The sequence below is a fragment of the Osmerus mordax genome, chromosome 14 (assembly GCF_038355195.1).
Source record: "Osmerus mordax isolate fOsmMor3 chromosome 14, fOsmMor3.pri, whole genome shotgun sequence".
Lineage (NCBI taxonomy): Eukaryota > Metazoa > Chordata > Actinopteri > Osmeriformes > Osmeridae > Osmerus > Osmerus mordax.
In genome coordinates this window covers 17,062,526-17,079,617 of record NC_090063.1, presented here as the reverse complement: position 1 = coordinate 17,079,617, position 17,092 = coordinate 17,062,526, and the positions used below count along the sequence as shown (strand labels likewise).

The 17,092-nt window shown below is 43.4% G+C and overlaps 2 protein-coding genes across 2 annotated transcripts; one reads left to right on the top strand and one right to left on the bottom strand.

Annotated features, from left to right (window-relative positions):
* tet2 (tet methylcytosine dioxygenase 2) lies at positions 1 to 5,444 on the top strand (the record flags this gene model as incomplete). The annotated part of the gene is given in 3 exon segments (XM_067250937.1): positions 1 to 22; positions 274 to 640; positions 960 to 5,444. Coding segments are annotated over 3 exon segments (1,813 nt in total), but the record flags the coding sequence as incomplete, so codon positions are not given.
* A 221-nt stretch (positions 5,445 to 5,665) lies between these two features.
* ppa2 (inorganic pyrophosphatase 2) lies at positions 5,666 to 12,351 on the bottom strand. The gene is made up of 12 exons (XM_067250020.1): positions 12,118 to 12,351; positions 11,234 to 11,298; positions 11,068 to 11,109; positions 10,917 to 10,970; positions 10,258 to 10,377; positions 9,492 to 9,578; positions 9,024 to 9,150; positions 7,767 to 7,894; positions 7,473 to 7,558; positions 6,705 to 6,774; positions 6,293 to 6,332; positions 5,666 to 6,127 (listed from the first exon to the last, which is right to left on the bottom strand). Exons 1-12 carry the CDS (start codon positions 12,287 to 12,289, stop codon positions 6,099 to 6,101), a joined length of 1,020 nt encoding a protein of 339 aa, XP_067106121.1. The 5' UTR covers positions 12,290 to 12,351; the 3' UTR covers positions 5,666 to 6,098.
* Between the last annotated feature and the right edge of the window lie 4,741 nt (positions 12,352 to 17,092).

The following is a 17,092-nucleotide window of genomic DNA, read 5'->3' as shown; positions in this document are numbered from 1 at the left end:
CATGCAGGGGGGCAGCACTGTGGTGAGTAGAGACCTGAAAGGTGGTCTGGCGCTATTCTATCCTAGATCATATTAAGTTTAATTGTACGTGTAACTGCTTTCGTACCTTTTTTTAAGGCTTTAAAGTCCCGTCAGAAATTACATACATTTTTAAGATTTAGCTGCATTAGTTGGACCAGAGTAGAGATGCTGCAATGTACCGACGCTCACCATGCCTCTTCCGTCCCTCTCTCTCTCTTTCTTACTTTCTCCTCTCACGCTCTCTCCCTCCAGGTGTGCACCTTGACCAGGGAGGACAACCGCGAGATCGGCAAGATCCCTGAGGACGAACAGCTGCACGTGCTGCCCCTCTACAAGGCCTCCAACACGGACGAGTTCGGCAGCGAGGAGGCCCAGCGCGAGAAGGTGAAGTCAGGAGCTATCCAGGTGCTCAGCTCGTTCCGCCGGCAGATCCGGATGCTCTCGGAGCCGGCCAAGTCCTGCCGGCAGAAGAAGCTGGACGCCAAGAAGGCGGCGGCCAACAAGAACGCCATGATGGACACGCCCAACGCCAAAGCGGAGAAGGCGGCGATCGCACTTCAGGCTAAGATGAAGAGTAGCACTTACGAAAGTAGCACTGCGCAGAATGTCCCAGGGCCAGGTGGGTGGAGAGCCGTCAATCAGACTGTCGATATCCATCGATCACTGGGAAAAACACTAGAGCGTCAAACACGACTTAGTTTGACGACTATTCACACATACTTATACTAGTCGTACAGTTCTCCGTAGAAATGTTGGGTTCCTTGTCCAGATGGGTGGAGATCCATCAATCACTTAGTATGAATCACTGTAGTATGAGATTGGGTTAGAGCTTCAAACACAGCTTAGTTTGATTACTATTCACACATGGTTTTATACATTTCTGCCAAGAAGCGTTTGGGTGACAGGGGATTCACTTATTTTTCCTTCCTCCCGCCCAGGTGTGAACCCAAGCTCTGGCCAGCCACCCCACCCTCTGGGTGCCCACCAACAGCAACTCCAACAACAGCAGCACCAGAATGCCCTTCCCCCTTACCCAGGCTCCCCGCACCCAGCCAGCTACCCCCGCTTCCCCGACCACCCCAGCGCCTTTCCAAGCACTTCCAAACCAGGTAGCAAGTACCCACTTCAGCAACAAGCACCAGCAAACCCTTACCCTTCCCCCTTACATGTCCAAAACTCCCCCTACATGAACGGATCAAATCCAGCAGTCAGCGCTTATCCCGGATCACTCCACCCCGGGACCCCTTACCCTGGTTACCAGTGCAACGGAGGCATGTCCCTGGACACCTACCACCCTTACTACCCTTCGAACCCAAAGCATCTGGACATGTACCGGCAGCAGCGTCCGACGCTGTACCCTGAGCAGCAGTATGCCGCGCACCAACGCTATGGGGTCAACTACCCACCACGTTACGGCGAACCCGCTTTACAGGTCAACGGGTTCAGCAACTGTAGCATGCGGCCTGGCGGCGTTCACCCCATGAGTCCGTACCCCTCGTACGGCCCCGCTGGTGCCACCGACCCCCAGTTCCTCGACGCCCTGTCCCGATCTCCCGCGGTCCACCCCGGTCTGGACTACGCCGCAGCTGTGAGCAAAGGCAATCAGTTTGGTGGTTACCCCAACCCGTACCTCGCCCAGAGCCAGCATATGTACCCTCCGGGGCAGGACCCATTCCGGATGCAAATCAAGACAGAGATGGGTCTGCCCCCGGGGACGGCAGGCATGGGGCCTCAGGATCTTCCTCCTCAGCTGGGAGGGGACTGTCTGACTCCGACACATCCTGGGTTCGGGCTCCCAAACGGCGGCTTTCAGAGCCCCATGATCAAGCAGGAGCCCGGCACTCCGCAGACCCCCACCACGCCCACCACGCCCCAGAAGCCCGAGATGTGGTCCGACAATGAGCACAACTTCCTTGACCCGGACATCGGGGGCGTGGCGGTGGCGCCCAGTCACGGCTCCATCCTCATCGAGTGCGCCAAGCGAGAGCTGCACGCCACCACGCCCCTCAAGAACCCCGACCGCAACCACCCGACGAGGATATCCCTGGTGTTCTACCAGCACAAGAACATGAACGAGGCCAAGCACGGCCTGGCTCTGTGGGAGGCCAAGATGGCGGAGAAGGCGAGGGAGAAGGAGGAGGACGCGGAGAGGAACGGAGGGGAGGGGACGCCGAGCAAGAGCAACAAGAAGGGGGTGAAGCGAGAACACGTGGACACGACGGAGCCAGCTGGAGAACCTCCTTACAAGCGGTTCATCCAGTCCCTGATGCAAGGGTCTCATTCTTTCACCACTAACACCTATGTCAACTCAACCCCCTTCGCATTCACTAAGGTCACGGGGCCGTACAGCAAGTTTGTCTGAAGGAACCAGATGCAGGTTAGTTCACCTTTAGCCCTCGTGAATAGCAGTGAGAACACTCAAGGTGCTATTTTGACATAAAACTGAGACCTCAGGCACCACTGGCCTCACGTTTGGAGGATCGAATCCAAACTTAAAGGCAAGATGCAATGGCAGATGGGTGTGTGTGTGTTTGGGGAGTGGGTGAAGACAGCAACCTTGAGACCTGTTTGATTGATTTGTACCATCTTACATATCAGGTCAGTCATCTCCTGAGAAATCCAGCTTTATTATGTAGGTGTGAGCCTTCCCAATAAGGAAGTATTTATTTATTCTTTGGGTTTCTGTAACAAGATACACTTTGTCAAAACTCCTCTTCTGGTGCTTCTGGTCTGACACAAGGACTGATCTATTTAACTGGACTGTTTGGCTGGCTTTACTTTTCTAACCCAACATTTTATACAAGAGATCATGGCAAAAACAAAACTTTGTGGGTGACCACATCCACGGTGCTAAAGTCTAGGGTGTCTTTTTGTTAAATTGCCTTCAAACTCATTGATTAATATGTCAAATTTTTAAGTAACGAGCAACATCGCTGGTTGAAATATTTGAACATGATGACACTGAAAATACTGTATCATTGACTAACTATCATCAGCAAAATTTTATTTTGTGAAAATATGTGTTTCCTTAAGCACTTTTGATAAGTTAAAATCGTTGATAACACCTTCATTACCGGAACAAAAAACACACTGCTACGGTGCAAGCAAGTTACTACTTTCTGAACATTCAAGCCATGACATTGAGCATGGATTTGTTGATCTGTAAAAACTGATATAATGCAAATGGAATGAATTTGTATTGAATATTGAGTATTTTTTTCTGGTGCTTCTTATACAGTTTACCAGTCCTTACTGTATTCTTCAGACTGTAAAATCGATCCATTCTCAAAAAGGTGCCGTTTGGAATTGTACTGTTTCAAACTGTCAGGCAACAGGCAAGTTGTCTTGCAATTATTTCAGTTTTCTTTGTAAAAGTTACATGGTTGTTGTTGACCGTTTTGACTTTTTGAACGCAGGTTCACTGAACAAACCTGGATTGTGAATATTAGCCACAAAGTCATGCAACTGTTAAATTGAACATGTTCTCCATCTTGTTACATGATGAAGGATGTGTTCCAGGGTTCAGAGTTAGTTTCACAGTTTCAAAAGGCAGCTGGCTTGCTGTGGGGTCTGGAACAATTGTAATGTAGATGTATGATAAAGAAAAGTTGAGATATGTACAGTAAATTAATTCTTGTCATTTACGCAATTTTACAGTTTCGATTTTAGATTTGCTGTAAAAAAAAAAAAGAAAAAAAAAAAGAAATATTTCATTGGGTTTTGACTTTTTCTTATTTCACATGGTGCTATACTCAACCTACTAGAAACGTGAAATGTGACTTTGGGGCGGTGAGAATATTATTAATGAATAATGTACAGCAACTACTTGCCATATACCTCAGAACTAGTTTGGCAGTAGGATAGTTATTTACAACAAAACGTTACAACTACAATAACAAATCCTTCAGGCCGCAAGGCAAAGTTCATTGCTTACTTTCGTTATGCTTGCTCTGTTTGAAAGTATTACTTGAACTCAAGCTTTGTTGTGATAGCAAAATCAGGGATATTTTCAACTAATTTCTGTGCACGCATACATGTCCTGTGCTCCAGCTAGTTTCTATCAGGGATTTTCCTCCACTTTTTAAAAATTCCCAATGAATTACTTGTAAATATTACACTTAAAAAAACACAATTACCTTTGGTAGATACATTCATGATATTGACAACCTGCTTTTTTGTTCTTCTGTTTTAGATTGATGGTAAACTTTTAAGAAGTCATTTGAATTTATGCACTGAAAGTGACTAAAGGGAAAGTGTATGGCATTGAAGGTAGAAAGAAATGTGTTTGGTTTTGCCAAGAGGCAAGTCCAGGGCAGTTATAACCATAGAAGACCTGTGCCTGTGTATAGGTAATTCTAAATTTATTTATAACCACTAAACAATTGTATTTTGGTTAATTGGTTAGTCCCCACTTCCCTAACCCTTTTCCATTTGATTTAATGTGGTATTTGATGGAATAATAATTATGATTGAGCAAGGACTCCCCCTATTCTGACATCTTTTGTATTCTGAAAGCACTTCTTTTTTTCAGAAAATGTCATGAAAGATCACAAAACTTTTTATTTAAAATAAGAAAGTAGATTATTGTAAATGTGTTTAAAAGTAAATTATGCCACGTTGTAAATACCATGGTTGTTTGTATTGCAAAAAATACAACTTTTTTAACACCCTGATATTGTTATATGTTAAATGGTGTAGGTTTCTTGTAGTTTTGTCAAAATGTACCCACGACCCATTGTCTATCAGCAATCATCATCATCATCATCTTGTCCTTTTAATCTAATTTGAGTTTTTTCCAAGTTGACAGAATGCTTATGGTTGAATAACCCCAGTAGGGTTAGTAGAAGCTACTCTGTCAAACACAGATCCCCCTTCCAGTTAGTTCAATCACTTCAAGAAGTAAGACTTTTTTTGTACAGGATTCCATTTTTGTAAAGAAAAGAAAATGAATAATTAGACATTTTTCAATGTTAAATTTCTGTGTACAGAACCCAGCAACAGTAGCAGGTTGTGGTCGTGAAAGGCAATGTTTCCATGACGATATAGCGGGTGAGCATCATAGCCATACTTGAAGACGCTTCTGAGTGAGCCAGCGTTACTTGAATGACTTTCTAAGCTTGACTAGCATGTCAGAGCTCTCAGCTCTGTGTTAGCCAGCAGTTTAACACACACGTTGGTGTTTTCAGTTTTTCAGACACTAAAGGTTTAGGAAATTGTTTTCTGCCTCTCTTTTTTTTAACCGCTCCCTTAATCCCCCCTCCCTCCCCCTTCTGAATATTGGTATGCTACAAAAAAATGGGATTAAGGATGGATATACATACTGTAAGTATTGTAATGTACTGAATGCAGTTTATTTGAAAGCTGTTTATTATATCATTCCTGATATTGCTGAGATGTGGGTGTTTTTAATAAAATTTATATTTATTTAAAGCACTTTACAGTGTCACCTCCCTTTCCTTGTACTGTTTATTGTTTGTGTTCGAATCTTTCCCTATCAGGTACAGGAAACTACCTGAGGGGAAACCACATCCTTGGTGTTCTTTAAGTGAGTATTAACACTGGGCTTAGTAACCAACCGGATATGAATACTGACATACTACGTTAGGCAACTGTAATAATGGATAGAACGGCTGAAGCAAAAATGTAACATCTAGATGCTTTTATTTATCCAAATAAGGACCATTTTCATCCGTTTAACATATGTAGTGTAGCATATACACTGGCATCATTAAATAAAATGGACTCTTACTGTACATAATATCCAGTACATATCAAGAACATAAGAAACGTAATAAACCAACTTAATTTTGGAATTCATTTACAGTTTAGAGGGTGGGGTCACCTTATTTCATCAGTACGATCGTCATCAAAACTTGAATACATACAACTTAAATGTAACGTTTTATGTCTTCAACAATAAAACCCTGAAATCCAATTTCAATAAAAATGAATTTCCAAATTAAATTAACTGCATACAAAATATTTGTAATTTAATAGAAATACAGTACTTGAAAGGGCTTGGAAGTTGATTTTAGACTCAACTAAGATCTCCCCGGTGTCTTGATCCAATCCAAAAATCACTTGTTGGGGAAATACCATTGGTCCACTACATAAGAAAAATATATTAGTATAATATAATAATGTAATTATAATGTAATATAATAATATATTGTTTCAGGGTAAGAGCTTTACAATACACTTGCAGTGGCCAATTGCTATGATATTAGGTTGGTTGCTATGAGGAAGTAAAGGGATTCAGCGCCAAACTAACCTTCAGCAGGAACAGGAAGTGGATCCCCCCAAGCCGGGGCCTAAACAGGAAACACAGGAAACGTACGTCATGTTCATCAAAGGACAAACCTACAGGTGTTTTTACCACCTGGTTTACACCTGCCAGCCAGCCATGAGGCTGCAACAGGCACAGATTATAAGTTATAACACTCAGTGTGGTGCGGTTATTTAGCACTGGGGGATCATGCAATCTCTTGATCTACAGTCAAATGCTCTTTCACTGAGCTTTAGCCACACATCAGACTTGTGTTTACACTGTGGTGGCATGCAGATGTTTAGCACCTGTGTTTTTTAAGGCTGCAAGACTCACATCACATGACTGTTTAGCCCCATGATAATGTAGGAACCAAACTCAAACACAAGATCAGATAAGTCTGGTTTCCTGCTCTTACCGACTTCACAACACAGGCGGCGTCCTCGCAGCTGCATTTGTGCGGACTCTCACAGAGAGACACGTTCTTACTGTAGACAAACAAACATATTACGTTAACGTGAAACAGTCTAAAAACGCATTCCTAACCCAGGGGTCTCCAACCCTGTTCCTGGACAGCTTCCTGCCTGTTGCTTTTTGCTCCAATCACACACATTTGACCTGATTCAACACGTGTTATCTGATCAACCAGCTCATTATTAAAATCGCGTGTGCTGGGTTACTGTTGGAGCGAAAACCTACAGGCAGGTAGCTCTCCAGGAGCAGGGCTGGAGACCCCTACCCTCTCCAGGAGCAGGGTTGGAGACCCCTGCCCTTTCCAGGAGCAGGGCTGGAGACCCCTACCCTCTCCAGGAGCAGGGCTGGAGACCCCTGCCCTCTCCAGGAGCAGGGCTGCAGACCCCTGCCCTCTCCAGGAGCAGGGCTGGAGACCCCTACCCTCTCCAGGAGCAGGGCTGCAGACCCCTGCCCTCTCAAGGAGCAGGGTTGGAGACCCCTACCCTCTCCAGGAGCAGGGCTGGAGACCTCTGCTCTAACCATTAGCGGTTTCCAATCGAATAGCCGTGTCCGTTTCTGTACGCTTGATGAGGACTATTACACAAACCATCGAGCAACGTTAGAAAGTGTCTACAGCAATCCAAACAAACAACAAAAAACAAAAACTAAATATATATAATGAAACTGGCAAAGATATGCTCATTTCTCCCCCTCACACACACCACTAACTCACCAATCTATGTCTCCGACATCACTCTGCTTGCGTACGAGTGCCCTCCAGTGCTCATGGGTGGACTTGATGATCTCCACTGCAAAGTCCTGGAGAGGATGCAAGGAACATAATAAAAAAGGAAAAACATGGTCAGTTCCCCTCGTAGAAAACAAGCCGTTCAGGCGCCCGTCCTCCTCTTAATGACTGCCTCTGCACTGGGATGGAACACATGCAGGCTGTAAAAACACACCACATCACTAAGTTTCGCCACATCGCTAGATCAGTTACAGGCTAAATGGGAGAAAGTCTATGTACCTTGTCTTTGAACTGTCCATTGAAGGCAAACTGGTTCTCTGGCTTCCCATCCGGCACCTTGTATTTCCTGAACCAGTCGACAGTAGCCTCCAAATGTCCTGGTCTGCTCCTGCGCACATCTTCAATACCTGAGTGGAATAGCAACACAAGCAAATCAAATCAAATTTATTTGTATAGCCCTTTTTACACGCAAGCATGTCACAGAGGGCTTCACATATGCCCATAGAACTGCCCCTCAACCAACCTAAACCCTCAAGGAAGACAAGGAAAAACTCCCCAAAAACTCTCAACAGGAGAAAAATGGAAGAAACCTTGGGAGGAGCAATTCAGAGAGGGATCCCCTCCTCCAGAGACGGTTGGTGAGAGAGAGGAGCAGAACACAGGCTAAACATAGCCTGTGTTCACACACTGGTGAATTTAACCCTCGTGCTGCCTTCGGGTCACATGACACAAAGGTTCATAACGAACCATCGTTGTGTTTACCCAATTTTACCCAATACAAAAACAAATTATTATATTTTAACATTCGCAATGTGGGGGGTCTGAGACAGCCCAACAGTTAAAAGAAAATGCTTCACTTTGTTTTTGTATGCGGTAAAGTTGTCGCAATACGACGGTGGGTCACAATGACTGATGGGTCAGAATGACCCGAAGATAACACAAGGGTTAAGCAGCACTTTGAATACTGGCAGTGATGTCTACTGGTATCACCCCTCAGAATGGGAAGTAGGTATTTTGTAATTCTTTATTCTCACACCTGCAATGTTGTGTTTGCATTGCTGGGATGCTAAGCAATGTGGGGTAAAAAGCAGAACTTCTTTAGCCTGGCATCGCCAGAACAATTTGCCTCGGTATGCGTATTTGTTTGGAACCATTCAATGTCTAAGGGACGTTATCAACGAGTGCAATCCAAAATGCCTCTGGACGCAATTGGATACAATTGGATAAATACAACCAATCAGAGCAATGAATTATTGTCTTGGTTGTTTACAAGAACGCCTTATCAGCACTCCTCTGTACAGTCATCATATTAAACCCGCCCCGTATCAGATAAAATGTTGTGATTGGCCCAGCGTTTTTCATGCCGGAGTGAAATCAGTTTGATTGGGGGGCCAGACCCACCTGCCAGAGCAGATAAACCCTGAGCTCTGATTGGTCGGATTCCCAGGGTAACACTTCATAAAGTAAAAAAATATATATATTTACACTTCAGGCCAAGTCAAAGTGCTATATTGAGATGTATGCGTTTGGTCTCACTGTTGAGTTTGGGAGCGTCTGAGTCTTCTGCATTGATGGCGATGAGTTTCCAGTCCGTCTCTCCCTCGTCAATCATGGCCAGAACCCCCAGCACCTTCACCTGGATGACATCACCTGGCAAACACACCTGGAGGGACACGGGGAAACACACGCTGACGTCATCCCATCACATACCATATTAAGAGCATCACCAAATGGCATTTTTCCATCTCTGTAACATTGCTACATTCAGACTTTTTTCACAGAAAGTGAATGTGAAAGTGAACGGGGGGGGGGGGGGGGGGGGGGGGGGGGGTCGTGTAAATAAGATAAATAACATAAGGCCATTTAGTTTGTTTAATAAAAGACCAAGCTATAGAAGTGTTTTATAGGAAAGGTAACCTTAAATGACTTATTTTGTATTCTGGCGCTATATATAAAAAAAAAAAAATACAAATAAAAGAAATTGCTGAAACACTGCTGACGCACCTTGGAGCCAATGTCGCACACGTCTATCGGGTCGTTATCTCCGCAGCACTCAGTGTCTTTGTCGGTGTGGTTCGGATCTTCCCATGTCTGTGTGATCCAAAAGAAAGAAAGAAAGCAAGGAAGGAAGATCAATAAAGTTAAAAAGAAATGGATGAAGGCCAAACTCATTGATTACGACTTTTTTTTTTTCGTTTTCCTTTTTTAAAACTTTCAGCTTTTTTGTTTGTTAGTAGCTAGCCAACTGTAGGTGCAGCATGTAACAAGGGAATAATAGCCGAATCGATGATGCTGACATCAAAGAACATCCGGTCGTTCGAATGCACTCTTACACAATGGAGTCCAGGGCCAAACACTGGAGTTCAATGAACAAGTTGGTTGTAATTAATCCTGAAGTGGTTCTGAGCATCTATCTATCATGTGTCTACATCATTACACCTGGAGGAGGCTGTATGGAGGCTGACTGACATGCAGGCTGGAAGTCTCAATGCTTCAGCTACAGAAAACAAATTATGAATAGGGTTTGTATAAGTGTGAACAACAATGCTTAAAAGAAAATCCACCCCGAGCATAGAACTTTCCAGGCCAGGCTCAGATATGATTCGGCGAGGTCTCAGAACAAAAGAGATGGTCAACACAGAACAGATGTTGAAAGGGAATCGATCGTTGACTGTACACTGCGTGTCAAATCACAGTCAATACTGTTTTGCTCCCGCGGTTTCTCTTTGAACTTTGTGGAGGTTTAAGTTCCTCAAGGTGGTGCTCTCACCTGGGGAAGCGCTCCGTAGTTCCAAATGTAGCCTTTGTGAGGGAACACGTTGGCCACATATCGCAGTTTCCCCTTCTTGACGTCTTGTTTGATGGGATTCAGAGGCTCCTTCGTTGCGATCTACGGTACGAAACCCACAAAATAAAAATCTGAGACAATGACAAAACAATGTTTAAAAATAAATATACAACATTGTCAAATGTGATATGGGTGTGGTTTGTTTTGTTCAAAAAAACTGTGCCGAACTTGTGTGCTTCTTACCAACACATGGGTCCTCTCACAAACCGAATGGCTGAATTAAAAGGGGTGAGAAACTCCAGCTTGTTCTTTCTGCGTTTTCTATTATTTACAGAACTGACCTTTATGTCAACTTGAAGAGGAGGATATTTGAAGTGCTTCATTCATGTACTCGGCAAGAGTGTCATTATAAATTAAAGGGAATTTGTTGCCCCTCCCTCTTCCGTTCAGAAGATGTATTATTGATACGATTGGCTGGTGTTTCTACACCATGTTGGAAAGATAAGCTTTCATCTGGGTCTGTACCTGTCAAAACATGGCCCTTGCTATATCCTTTTTACAAGCCCATTGCACAAATCTTGAACTATAAACACATTTTGTTCTAAAAAGTTACATTAGAGAGTAGTTTCCTTGATACTTGCCTCCATTTTTGCATTTGACCACCGTGGAACTTCCACAACCATATTGAACAGCACCTGACATTCAAGAAAGGGCAAAACAAAGTCAACCGTTACCATTGAAGTCCTGTGATTTTATTAAAAGTAGACAAATGACCCTAAAAGGCCACCATACCTCGCTCTCATTTTTCTTGACTCTTTTAGATGGCACATTTCCCTGCAGAGAGTAAAACATGTACATTGAAAAACAAAATAGAATATTAATGTCAATAAATGACATTTCAACCTTCTCACACAGGTGTTCACAAGATTCAAATTACTATTTGAAAATGTCAAGTTACCTGTTCTGTGTCTGCAAACAGAGGGATATCATGAAATGGAGAAATGTACTTCCCCTCTGCAGTCTCTGGATGAACACACACAAACAAACTGATGCACAACCTTCTAACACCCACACACACAAACATCTTTTAAACAACATCTTTAGGCACAAATTATTTCTACACCCATTAAAGGCCATGTAAAGAATAGCCCTTCTTGAGGACTTGCCTGGTGAGTCTATTACGCCGTGGTGATGAGGTTCACACCTTGGGTGTGATCGTTCACACGTGGCTAATGTATTGTTAACCTACGTCTTCAATGGATTTAGTGTCAAACGACACGTGTGTAAACACCATCTCCACGTCCAATGCAAAGCCAACGTTAGCTCTAGCTCATTCTGTATAGTACAATTATTTTACAATACAAAGCTATTAACTTAAGTTTGTCCGTTTACTTTCACAGTGGAAATCGGGGCATGAATATCATCGAAGTGCTGAAATGTCTGAATGGTGTATCGTAGATCACTGGAATAGGCGTTAACCTGCGTTGCGGCCACATAACATAATGTGACATTGACAGACCAATGACAGGCACGCAATGACAACAAAGTAGCACACGTGACCAAGAGAGGTGCAACGTAGTAATTTCCGCTATAGCACTAAATACAAAAGTGTAACCTAACAGGCTGAGAAAACTGCTGGTGCTTTCCAATAAGATAGTTAGCGACTAGTGTTGTCTGCCTAGCAAGTTATTTAGGCTATACGAAAGCAGCTTGCCAGTACGGTGGTAGTGTGACGTGCACAGGGACGTTTCACTACATAGTACGGTAACGGATTCGTTTAACAAAACTAGTCATTCATGCACGTAAGCCCATACAGTAGCTGTGTTGATGCACACAACTTACTAAAATAAATCCTGTAGTCGGTGGAGTTTGGACGTCCTCTTGCTTCCGTGTGGTAGTGCATTGTTGTTCTGAAATATGGGAGGGTAACGTTTGAGACCAGCTTGCTTTTAGTGGCAGGCAGCAAATCGAGTAACGCCGCCGTGTACCGTAGCGAAAGGCGCAGCCGCTGCATTACAGTTAGAGAAATTAGGATGGGCGGAAGAAGGTTTGGAAATGGTTAGTACTTTCTTCCTGTTTCTTCCGGAATAACATCCAAGCTAAAACGGAAAGAATAGTGACATCTGGTGTTGCAACTGAAAAAAAGATATAGTCTTGCAACCAACAGCCAAACCACAACAATGGTATAACATCATTGATTTCATAAACGCAAAAAAGGCTACGCGTGTTCATTTCGATCTGATTATCCGTCTCCACATGCTGACGTGCCTCAATAATGTGTGTCACTATAGTCTATTATATGACAATGTTTGAAAAGTGTAGTGCTATTCCAACCATAGCGTTATTACATTATGTTAGGCTATATGAGGATATATTTTGTGTTGCCATGACAGCCAACCATATGAAGGCTTGATCTATGATGTTCCGGAGCAGTTCGCATAATGACATGCTCCTTTTCTGCCGGTTCCTGCTTTTATTCTTGCCGACCCGTTTTCTCAAGTCGGTATTGGGTCCTCAACGTGTCCCTTATCTTTTGCTGCCACCTACCTGCCGCCTGAGTCAGTCTCGGAAGGAAGAGAACATGTAAGAAGGCGACATTTGGCAAGAGAAAATGGCGGACATGCGTTCATGAGGGAAACAGGCCAACATCCCGTTTAGCCCAGCCGAGCTGTGTGTTGTGGAACTTCACCTGACTGCGTTGATAAAGTATTACTTTCCTCTAACCCTTGCCTTGGATTATCAGACACTGTATAGTAGGCACGTGGCAATGTAGATGTGCAAATGTTGACATGTTTGTGGACTTAATTTTCTTAAATCGTTAAAATTACAAGGATAAAAACACTTCAATTATTGATCGTGATATAAGATATGTGATGTTTTTCAGCCCTTTACAGTTCAATGTGACATGTTTTCTTCCACCTGAGACCGAGGACACAGGACAGTTCTTTCCTCCTCCGTCCCTTAGAGAGATCATCGACTAAAGCAGTCGCCATAGTAACACGCATACCGGTAACAACCAGCCATGTGGCTTTCGTGTGTTTCGAGCATAGACCTATATACATGTCTATGGTTTCGAGAGTCTAATGATGTTCAGGAGATGACCAAAGTCCTGTATGTCCTATCTGCGCCCCACACACACACACAGTTTCTCTAGTCAAAGCCATAAACATCTTGGTTTATTCAAACAAAGCATGGATAGAAATCCCAGCCTTAAAACTCAAGCCGTTGATTCGACTGACGTCTTTCAGCAACTGGAATCTCAAAATACATCTCAATGTACGCATGCTAGTTTGTTCTTACACACAAATTAAATCAGACCAGATCGTTGATTTATCACCATATATCATGTCATGTGGCAGGAAGTCTTTGAGAAGAGGGACAGGTTGGATTGGTTTTACAAGTGGGTGTTTGTTTCTCAAGTTCAAAGCAACTAAAGCTTTATACATCTTACGCCACCATGACGGAAGAGTCCAACTCTAAATGTAATTAAGACTCACCTGACTGTGTGTGTGCGTGTGTGTGTTTAGTATCATTATCTTGTGACTGTGGCATGTGACTAGCATCTATTGACTGTATCCCATTGTCCTTGTGTGAGGTCATTGTAGACACACTTCTCTTCCTGGTATTTGGGTAGCAGAAGCATTCGGGCCCTCCACACCTCCGGGTGCCACACTGCTGGATTAATATACAGCCTCCTCTAAGAAACGAGGATTTGATCGTGTGTGTCTGGTCACTGAGACTCTCATTAGATCATTTGTTAGAGGCGGCAGTGTGAGAGGGAGAGAGAAAGAGATGGAGAGAGAGGAAGATGGAGAGAGAGAGGGAGGGAGGGAGAGAAAGAGAGGGAGATGTACAGAAAGAGAGGGAGATGTAGAGAGAGGGAGAGTGAAAGCGAGGGGGAGAGGGAGAGAAGGAGGGAGAGAAAGAGAGAGGAAGATGGAGAGAGAAAGAGAGGAAGATGGAAAGAGAGAGGGAGGGAGGGAGATGTATACACCGTGCTCATCTGGAAACACAACATGACTTCCTTTACTTCCACCATCTGTCCTTTTACGTCTGATAAATATATTTCAATTCTAGTCTGCACTAGAAACTTTTTATGTTTTAACGTTGTGTAGCAGGGTCTACCACAACTATGTAAATACCCAGTGTTATCTTGGGTGATCTGTGCCAACTACCAATAAAATACTTTGACGACACCAAGGAAGCCTCTAAGGCATGCTCTTCATTGTTCTCATCAGGAATGCTGATCCTGCCTGCCTTGTCTCGTAGCCTTTATTGTATCAGAAGGTGAATATTCCTGTCTGGCCAGATCTGGCCATTATACGACAGACAAATGATGACAGTAGGCCATTGTGACACGAGAGAACGTTCTGCAGTGCCACGTTATTGCATGATGGTACAGTGTGAGGATTCATTTGCAGGAAATGCATTATTTAACATTTAGTCATTTAGCAGACGCTCTTATCCAAAGCGACTTACAGTAAGTACAGGGACATTCCCCCGAGGCAAGTAAGGTAAAGTGCCTTGCCCAAGGACACAACGTCATTTGACACGGCCGGGAATCGAACCAGCGACCTTCTGATTACTAGCTCGATTCTCTAACCGCTCAGCCACCTGACTCCCATTATGATAGATCCACACTCATTCATTATCACAAGTGCTAATGAAGACTGTTTAGTTCGTGGACTGCTATTGGTGATATCCAGGTACCTTAGCCTGACTACAACATTTATAGAGATTGTATCTCTATACAATCAGTGTACTTCCCGTTTGGTTCTTTGTACTGTACATTCAAATAAAATCAAAATCTACCCTCAGTGTCAACTTTCACGTCTCTGTGGAGAGTTTTGTATCAACCTGAGCTGCTGTTGTTGGGTTCTTGGTCTGTCAGCGCTGTGCTCCATGAGACACAGGGCAGGCAGAGCTGGGTCGACAGGCTGTCTGTAGCGCAGGTGAGTATACAGACTCTGACCCCTTCCCTCCCTCCCCTGCCTGTGATGCACTTTGCTCTGGGCTCTGTTTGCTCTGTTGTCGTTCACAAGAGCTTTGGCCTACACTAAGGTAAGCACTTGAGAGAATATCGCATATCTAGAGTGTATATTTAAGTATGTTTTATATAATAAAAAATAATATAAGTATTTCAGATTTATTTGATCTGGAAATGAGTAGCAAGTATTGTGCAACTTTCTCAACTAAAAGGTAACATTCCAGGTCATTAATTTAGATTGGATTTGCATTGTTACCAAATACTTGACATTCGTCATTTTTTACTGGATTTAAAGTTACAATAGGTCGTATTTTTTATATAGTCGTATAGGACGGTTTTGTCATCTAAATACATATTATTTAAGATAATTAAGCCCTCACACAGGCGTCTGTGTGCCCATGAACTTGTAACGTAAGATTTTGTAGCGGCCCTCTATTTTTCAGCCAGTTATGTTTGAACGATCCTGTTCCAACCAATCGCCTTTTGCCTGGTCATGCCGTCCTCCTCGGCTTGTATTGTGAAACCTGTCAATCAAACTGGAGCTGGAGGAAAGCATGGAAGTTCAGACAAAAACTGGTATTGCCGTTTCTCATCTTTGAATTTATACATAAATAATTTATAAATGTAATATAAATATTTATACATTATATCAATATTTATATAGTGCAGCTTTGAACAGGCATATTCATGCACTTTGTGTTGTGTGTCCTCAGGGCCCGCATTGAAGCATCTGATCCAGAGAAGCATCTGATCCAGTGAAGCATCTGATCCAGTGAAGCATCTGATCCAGTGAAGCATCTGATCCAGAGAAGCATCTGATCCAGAGAAGCATCTGATCCAGTGAAGCATCTGATCCAGAGAAGCATCTGATCCAGAGAAGCATCTGATCCAGTGAAGCATCTGATCCAGAGAAGCATCTGATCCAGTGAAGCATCTGATCCAGTGAAGCATCTGATCCAGAGAAGCATCTGATCCAGTGAAGCATCTGATCCAGAGAAGCATCTGATCCAGTGAAGCATCTGATCCAGTGAAGCATCTGATCCAGTGAAGCATCTGATCCAGAGAAGCATCTGATCCAGAGAAGCATCTGATCCAGAGAAGCATCTGATCCAGTGAAGCATCTGATCCAGTGAAGCATCTGATCCAGTGAAGCATCTGATTAGTGATGGGTCGTTCGCGAACGATCCGGCTCTAAGAGCCGGCTCTTGAAGGTGAATGTCGGGAGCTGGCTCGCATATCTGAAGAGCCGACTCTATTTTTAATAGATTAATACAGCCTATAAAAACTAAATGATTATGAAATAATGAATTTTAATTGTATTTAAAATAATTGACTAATTCAAAGAACAACAAAAAAATACTTGTAGGCTTAAAGGCGCACACGATCATCCTCACATTCTGTTCCTGTCAATCCTGCATGAGGGAGGGCCGAGCCAACTCACACAGTCAGAGTAGTCAAAGTAGTCGGAGGAGAGCCATGACAAATCAATGCATTTTTTAAGATATGTGGTTACGGTCGAGTATGATTTCATTTCATAATTTAATTCAAATTGTTTTCACACCTATCATAGTCAAATTCATAGTTAAAACATGTATTTTTTAAAGAGCCGTTCGGGAGCCAAAAGAGCCGGCTCTTTTTAGTGAGCTGAGCCATACGAGCCGGCTCACGAAAAAGAGCCAGAATGCCCATCACTACATCTGATCCAGTGACCAGCAGAGCAGATGTTGAAGTGAATGCTCTCTCCACAGCCCACTTGTTGAATTTGTAGAGCTAATTTGACAGTGAGGTAAACTATCGCATGAGCATTGACAAGGGAACTTTTTAAATAAA

Coding starts and splice junctions, on each gene's coding strand:
- ppa2 (XM_067250020.1), bottom strand. CDS start 12,289: ATGCAGCGGCTGCGCCTTTCGCTACGGTACACGGCGGCGTTACTCGAT. Junction 11,299..12,117: donor CGACTACAGGATTTATTTTA/GTAAGTTGTGTG, acceptor GTGTTCATCCAG/AGACTGCAGAGGGGAAGTAC. Junction 6,775..7,472: donor GATGTCGGAGACATAGATTG/GTGAGTTAGTGG, acceptor GTTTGTCTACAG/TAAGAACGTGTCTCTCTGTG.